We start from the raw sequence: 7,956 nt of genomic DNA, 5'->3' as shown, positions 1-7,956 counted from the left end.
GTCGACTCCTGATCGCGCGAGTCGACTCCGATCCCAACGGTAATATTGTCAGGAAGTGCAGACTGTGTCCAACGGCTCTATTTTTGTCTCTAACGGCTAGAGGAGAGCTAGGGGAGAGGGTATGGAAGTGGGAGAGATCATTTAGGAAAGAGATTCCAAAGAGATTACAAGGAAAATCTTCCATAAGCACAAAAGGGCCATTCAAAGTAAAATAGAGAGAAGAAGAGCATCTAAGTGAATCCCAAAGCTTTCTCTCCATCCGTGTGCTGCCTCGGTGATCCTCTACTTCGTGCCAAATCAGAAGAGGGTCAAGTAAAGAAGAAGCCAAGCTCCTTCATCTTCAAAACTCGTTTGAGGGCTTCTCTTTACTCTATTTGTTTATATTGTCATATTTGCTTGTTTAAGAAGCTTTGTTTTGTTTTATACTTTGTTTTAATATCTTGTAACTTGATTCAATCAAGGGATTGAATCAAGGGGTTAAGGTTTGTTGGTGAGCCAAAGGGAAAACCAACTGTGTAAGGTTTGTTGGTGAGCCAAAGGGAAAACCAACTGTGTTAGGTTTGTTGGTGAGCCGAGGGTAAAACCAACGAGTAGGGTTCGATTGTGATCCCGGGAAAACAATCGGAGTGGTTCTAGTCGGTGAGCCTGGAAAAACCGACTGAGTTCGTTGTGCGCTCGTAAAACAACAAGTTGGGTTGTGAGCTTGTAAAACAACCGGCTGTAATCGGTAGGATTATAGTGAAATTCCCAAGAGGTCTTGGGGAGTGGATGTAGGTGCTGGGGTGCACCGAACCACTATATGTCCTTTGTGTTTGTAATGCCTCTAGTTATTGTCTAACTAACACACTTACTTACTTAGATAAATTGCTTGCTTAATTCTTATCCGCACATCCTTTAGTTGCAAGCATATTTAATCAAGTCGAAGTCTATACATCAAACCCTTGCTAAGTTTAACTTTCACTGTGCATCTATACAACTTAGCATAGTTAATCAAAAAGTTTTAGAAGTAGCATAAAAGTTTTGAAAGACCCAATTCACCCCCCCTCTTGGGTTGTATCTACTGGGCAACAGACTAAGAAGAAGAAGACTGACCAAAGCAAGGCAGAGTGCTTCTACTGTAAGAAGCAAGGGCATTGGAAGAGGAACTATCCTCAGTACATTGCCTCCCTTGACCCAAACAGGCCTAAGAGAAAGATGCAATTAGTTGGTAATCAAGGTACTTATACGATAACACCTTGTAATTTCTCAATATGTGATAATTCGACTTGGGTATTGGATACCGGTAGTCCTTTTAACATTTGCAATTCGTTGCAGGGACTGCAAGTCAATGAGAGATTTGGAAAAAGCGAAAGTGTGGAGTGATTGATTATAACCCTATTTGATTTTGATGAGCTCAAAGCATTTGAGTATATCTTATGTTATACTAATGAATTCAATCTAGTATTTCAGTCAAATACTTGTAAATTTATGGTTAAGTGTCTCTAGATTTGGTTCAATACACTTTGGATAAGTAAGGAATTCAATTTGAACCAAAGTCTGAGTCTCGAGTCGACTCCGGGAGATTACGAGTCGACTCCAAGCATATCAGAAGCACTGGCACAAGCTCGAGTCGACTCCTGCATATTACGAGTCGACTCCGACTGAGAACAGACAGCTGGACAGAAAGAATCATCTCAGAACATGTCAACGAGTCGACTCCTGAAGAATTCGAGTCGACTTCGATGCTTGCCGAGTCGACTCCAGCGTAGTACGAGTCGACTCCAGGGAGTAACAGACAAATAGACAGAGAAGCTATTTTGGACTCTGAGAGACGAGTCAACTCCCGAAGAACTCGAGTCGACTCCGATGGTTGGCAGGTCGACTCCTAAGGAAGCAAGAGTCGACTCCCAGAGAAATGCAAGGCAAAAAGTCAGAGAGCCAATTTCGGACACTGAGAGCCGAGTCGACTCCCGCAAAGTCCGAGTCGACTCCAAGGCAGCGCAACCCCAAATACAGTAGACTATATTTTCGTCTCTGAGAGCCGAGTCGACTCCGAGACAGTTCGAGTCGACTCCGAGACAGCACAAGTCAAAAGACAGAAGATCGGAAATTCGGGCTCTGAGTGCCGAGTCGATTCCCAGAATATCCGAGTCGACTCGAGTGAGCAAACGTGAAAGAAACATCTCTGGAATCCTTGGAACGAGTCGTCTCCAAAAGTGCCGGGTCAGCTCCAGACATTGGGGAGTCGACTCCAGGTTCAGTCGAGTCGACTCCAAGTCAAGACAGCACTTTAATTCAAATCCGGAACAGTTGCCGAGCCGTCTCCTGAAAAGCATGAGTCGACTCCTGCAACAGTCGAGTCGACTCCAGATCGCACGAGTCGACTCCGATCCCAACGGAAACATTGTCAGGATGTGCAGAATATACAGAACGGCTAGAAAGATGTGTCTAACGGCTATTTCTCTTTGGGAATGGCTTAAATAGCCATGGAGGGGAAACCGTAGGCCGGCCCAGAGTGCTTCCAAATACACTCCGATCTGACCCAGGGGGTTCGTCACCCGATCCCCCAAGCCAGCGGGCTCCAAGCGGAACCCTCGCCGAGGAAAGAACCACTCCTCGGCTATCTCCACCTCCTCCTCCTCACTCATCGAAGACACTATTTTGTCTGGACCAAGACCCATTAGGAAAAGAAAAAAGAGAGAGGGGAGAAAGAAAGGATGTCGAGCAGGCGAGGGGAGGGACACCTCTGAGGGTTTGCCGGAGGTAATGGAGGATCGGCCGCTTTGGGAAGGAGATGGGAAGAAGATGGAGGTAAGACAATGGAAAAGAAATCAGAGACGGCCAAGTAGGGATTTATATATGAATCCCTCTGATGGCCCAGATCTGTGATGCAGAGCACTGCTCCCCGACCGGATCGTGACACGTGTCAACCCTGAAAATTAAAGCGCCGCATTCAATTCGAGCTGACGCTTCAAATATGGAAGCGCCTCGTCGGATCGTGTGGCCCCATCATGAGCCCACGACGCGAGGATGCTCCGAAAAACGAAAAGGTAACCCCCGATGAGACGTTTCCAAAAAAGGAGACGCCGCCATTAAAAACACTTTGAAGTGCGCAATAATTCAAAATCCCCCTAATCCACATTAATACAGCCAAAACTACTTTCCGCGCTTGAGTCTGCGAGCAGCTCGAGCTCGAAAGTCGGGAGGTAGTGTTGGGGGAAAAAATGTAAGTCGCCACGCTTGCACGAACGACCGAGCAGACCTCCTTCGACCTAGAGCCGGCCGAGCAGACCTCCTCCGACCTGGAGCTGGCCGAGCAGACCTCCTCCGGCCTGGAAGCATTCGAGCAGCTCTACCAACCTAAAGACGCCCGACCTGCGCCGCTGTGGTCACATCCCCCCGCAGCGCGACCGAAAAAGCTACGCCTTGCCTTCGTCAACAATCAATGCGTAAGACTCCTACAGGTATCCAGTTTACTCAGCAATCAAAGCGCATGGCCCCTGCAGGCACTCAGCCTACTCAACAATTAAAGCGTATGGCCTTCGCTGTCTACGGACACCAAGCCCCTTACGGCAAACCTGCGTGGCTACAAATGATGGCATGACTTCACGATGACTTGAGAACGTCGGCCTAATCTCCTACAGTAACAGCATTGATTCACACGATCGAGCATTAATTTTCACTACATGTCCAATCATACGATAGACTGTTTGCCCCGTCACATCACAGGTGACCCAGCCCTCCTCTATAAAAAGGAACTTCTCCATTTTAGGGGGGAGGGAAAAAAACTCTGGATATTGACTACTTCTCTCGATTTTTACACTTGCCCCCTCTGACTTAAGCATCGGAGGGCCGGCACCAGGAACTCCGGCCACCGGCTTCTTGCAGGTCTCCCGGAGGACGTCGCGCTCCGCCGGACCGCCGCTCGCCGATTCCCACCGGAGCTCCTCTTTCCCGGCCCAGTGGTCGCCCTCGGGTCCAAATTCCAGCAACAGTGTTCTTTGGTGCAAATTATCAGTCAGTAAATTGATAGCATATTCTTGAATATTACTATTCAGGACTAATTTTAGCAAATTATTATTCCTAGGCTCATCGTCTTGAACATGATCCAATCGAACCCAACCCAACCTAATCTCAAATGTACTTGGCTGGGTTTGTGTAAAAGCTTGACCTGGACTCCATGCATATGGTTGGTCATGGGCTGTGTTGTTGGTTCTGGTCTAAAACCATGGCCTTAATAATACTGAGATGGATTCTAGATCTAGCTGAGATGGATACGGACTCTACCTACCCATATTTCAGGCCTCATTAGTGTCCATGTAGATTGTTCACAAGGCATTTGGCATATCACACCATGCATGGCTACGTAATTGCATATGGTTTCAAGCTAGCATAAGGATGATAACATATTCAGTTTTTGTTTGGGGAGGAATTTAGTGTATTTTGTCAAGGGCGTGCTCTAGTGCATGTATTGAAGCTCAATCAATTTGAGCTTAACTTAGATAACTTTAATTTGCTTCAAGTCTAAGACATAGACCAGATCAAATCCATCGCCTGATGGTGTAACATCGGAACAAATCCAAGTTTTTAAGCTAGATTCAAGTTTTTGAATTAATTACAACAACTTAGAATGAATCCAATGGAGTTTGATTTGCGCTTAACCCAAATATGAGCCATGTTAGCTAGGTTCCCACCAGATGTGGGTCCATGTGGCCCGGTTGCACCTCTACCTCCTAAAATTTTATGTCATTGTACATTTCAACCTACCTTCTCTCACCCCTAGCTAAGTGGTTATCATACTGTTTCCAAGGAAAAATAAAAGATGGTTTTAATAAAAAGAAGTAGTTTTCCTGCTTAATTCTTGATGTTTTAATACCACAACAGCATTTACCATTTACTGCCTCTCGAAATAAACCTGACTACCACTTGGCTCCTGCATCTAATAAGGATGGCAGTAGGATAAGCAACTGGGTGAAGGTTTATTTGATGAAGTGGTAGATTTGGTGCTAAAAATACTAAAGTTCTATTTAGAATTGCTGTTGGTTTTAGAGCTTTTAAAAATAGAGCTTTCAGAAAATAGAGCTTTAAGAGGTAAAATTTTATTAGGAGCTATTTGCTATTTATTTTTACAAAACACAGTAATTGCTTCAGTCTCCTGCATCGCATCGCATGTATATAGCTAACCAATCATTATAATTTGATACTTTGATTTTACCATCTTTTTCTGAAAAAGTCACCAATTTCCCGAAATCAATTGAAGCGATGAGCTCCAGAGGTGCATTTATATCTTCCGTGAATTAACACTTTCTCCACCAAGAAATTAAGCTAGTGTGACTCACATTGAAGGATAAAATTGTTTCACACGGGTGGAGAGAACGAGCACGCAATTTAATGCGGACCACATGTGCAAGCTAGAAGCTAGGCCTCAGATGTCCCTTTCTCATCAACTACTTCTTGTTGCCATGCATTTATCTACAGTACTTACGCTTTGAAGAAAAGTAAAGAAAAAAAAAGAAAAAGAAAAAAAAAAGCGCTTTTGGTGTGAGATAGGAAAAGGCCTTTGTAGCATGGAAAATACTCAACCGTCTGTAATTGACCATTAGGTTCATTCTTGACACAAAAATTGTAAAAAGAGTCGACTGCCAAACCCTATCAACCAGCTGGCAGCCGAATCATCACTAACATCCAACTGCCCCAAACGATCAGAGATCACGGTCTTCCAATAAATGACCCCAGCTGATGACCTTACGAACCTAGCTATAAAAGGAGCACCAGGGACACGATTTTTCTCATCTTACTCCTTTCAAATTTCTCATAGTTGTCGATCGAGCAGAAGAAAGATATGGCTTCCAAGGCTTTCTTTGCGTTTGGTGTTCTCTTGGCCTCTCTGCTGATACTCTTGGTGGCGGCAACAGCTAGGGAGATGACCGAGAAAACTCGTGAGACTTCAGTCTTCTCCCCTCTAGATCTCTTCTCCAAGTGATCATATGACTATGGTTTGTTAAATATTATGTATTTAGGAAACCAAGGTCATTAGATCATATATATTGGTCCATTATCTAACGATATGCCCATCACATGCACGCTGCAATCCAATCGAGTTGCCCAAGGCATGCATATCCCATGCATGCATGTGTTGTTCCGAAGGCCAGGGAGATGTCAAAATTAAAACGGTGTTTTTACTTCGTTGTAACTAATCAGACTATTGTTTCACATGCAGAAGAGAAGAACGTGGAGGAAGAGGGTGTTGGGGACCAGAAGAACTCTGGCGGATACAAAGGTGGCTACTCATCTGGCGGAAAGAAAGGCGGCTATCCTGGTGGTGGTGGTGGATACAACGGCGGCTATCCTGGTGGTGGTGGATACAGCGGAGGCTATCCTGGTCGTGGTGGATACAGCGGAGGCTATCCTGGTCGTGGTGGTGGTGGAAATAGCGGCAGCGATCCTAGTCGTGGTGGTGATGGTGGAAACAACGGCGGCTATCCTGGTCGTGGTGGTGGTGGAAACAACGGCGGCAATCCTGGTAGTGGTGGATACAACGGCGGCTATCCTAGTCGTGGTGGTGGTGGAAACAACGGCGGCTATCCTGGTGGTGGTGGTGGGAACAACGGCGGCAATCCTGGTCGTGGTGGTGGTGGAAACAACGGCGGCTATCCTGGTGGTGGTGGTGGAAACAACGGCGGTTATCCTGGTGGTGGTGGATATAACGGCGGCTATCCCGGCGGTGGTGGATACAATGGCGGCTATCCCGGTGGTGGTAGTGGTGGATACAACGGCGGCTATCCTGGCAGTGGCGGCGGCGGCGGCGGCGGTGGCGGTGGCGGCGGCGGCGGCGGTAGTAATAGTGGATACAACGGTGGCTATCCAGGAGGTGGGCGTTATGGTGGCGTTGGATATCCCGGAGGTGGTTATCCAGGATATGGCGGTGGCAATTGCCAGTGGGGTTGCTGAAGCCGCTGAGGATATGGAGATTGCGATCGTCGCACCTATCTTGGTTAATCCCTAATGCTTTAGTTGTGCAACCAGCATAAATATATAATAACGCACTAGTAAAAATCCAACATGATGTGGTGGAAATCATACGTAGTATCCCGCGTGTGAACAAAGAGAGAGAGCTCCCTCTCACGACAAGTAAATAAATAAATAAATAAATGGAGAGGACAAGGTGTTTCCAACTTGGATTTTTTACACCCTCCGAGCATGAACAGATTGGTGTTCTTTGGTGCAAATTATCAGTCAGTAAATTGATAGCATATTCTGGAATATTACTATTCAGGACTAATTTTAGCACACTATTATTCCTAGGTTGTCTTACTGATCGTCTTGAACATGACCCAATCAAACCCAACCCAACCTAATCTCAAATTTACTTGGCTGGGTTTGTGTAAAAGCTTGACCTGGACTCCATCCATTTGGTTGGTCATGCGCTGTGTTGTTGGTTCTGGTCTAAAACCATGGCCTTAATAATACTAAGATGGATTCTGGATCTTGCTGAAATGGATACGGACGCTACCTACCCATATTTCGGGCCTCATTAGTGTCCATTTAGATTGTTCACAAGGCATTTGGCAGATCACGCCATGCATGGCTGCATAATTGCATATGGTTACAAGCTAGCATAAGGATGATAACATATTCAATTTTTGTTTGGGAAGGAATTTAGTGTTTGTCAAGGGCGCGCTCTAGTGCTTGTATTCAGGAGAGGGGCACCAACTAACCACATCCAAGTCGTTTTGGCTCAATCAATTTGAGCTTAACTTAGATAACTTTAATTTGTTTCAAGTCTAATAAGATGTAGACCAGATCAAATCCATCGCTTTATGGTGTAACATCGAAACAAATCCAAGTTTTTGAATTAATTACAGCAACTTAGAATGAATCCCATGGAGTTTGATTGGGGCTTAACCCAAATATGAGCCCTGTTAGCTAGGTTCCCACCAGATGTGGTTCCATGTGTCCCGGTTGCACCTCTACCTC

At 45.6% G+C, this 7,956-nt stretch overlaps 1 protein-coding gene across 1 annotated transcript; it reads left to right on the top strand.

Moving 5' to 3' along the window:
• Nucleotides 1-5,761: 5,761 nt before the first annotated feature.
• LOC120108098 (loricrin-like) lies at nt 5,762-7,169 on the top strand. The gene is made up of 2 exons (XM_039121645.1): nt 5,762-5,918; nt 6,200-7,169. The coding sequence occupies exons 1-2, from the start codon at nt 5,822-5,824 to the stop codon at nt 6,928-6,930; spliced, it is 828 nt and encodes a 275-aa protein (XP_038977573.1). The 5' UTR covers nt 5,762-5,821; the 3' UTR covers nt 6,931-7,169.
• Nucleotides 7,170-7,956: the final 787 nt, after the last annotated feature.

This window comes from Phoenix dactylifera, unplaced genomic scaffold, assembly GCF_009389715.1.
Source record: "Phoenix dactylifera cultivar Barhee BC4 unplaced genomic scaffold, palm_55x_up_171113_PBpolish2nd_filt_p 001170F, whole genome shotgun sequence".
NCBI lineage: Eukaryota > Viridiplantae > Streptophyta > Magnoliopsida > Arecales > Arecaceae > Phoenix > Phoenix dactylifera.
Note: the sequence above shows the minus strand (reverse complement) of the source record. Positions and strands in the feature narration are given on the sequence as shown.

Excerpts from the sequence above, each read along its gene's own strand:
- LOC120108098 (XM_039121645.1), top strand. The coding sequence starts at position 5,822 with ATGGCTTCCAAGGCTTTCTTTGCGTTTGGTGTTCTCTTGGCCTCTCTG. Across the intron at positions 5,919-6,199 it reads GGAGATGACCGAGAAAACTC|AAGAGAAGAACGTGGAGGAA; the intron begins GTGAGACTTCAG and ends TTTCACATGCAG.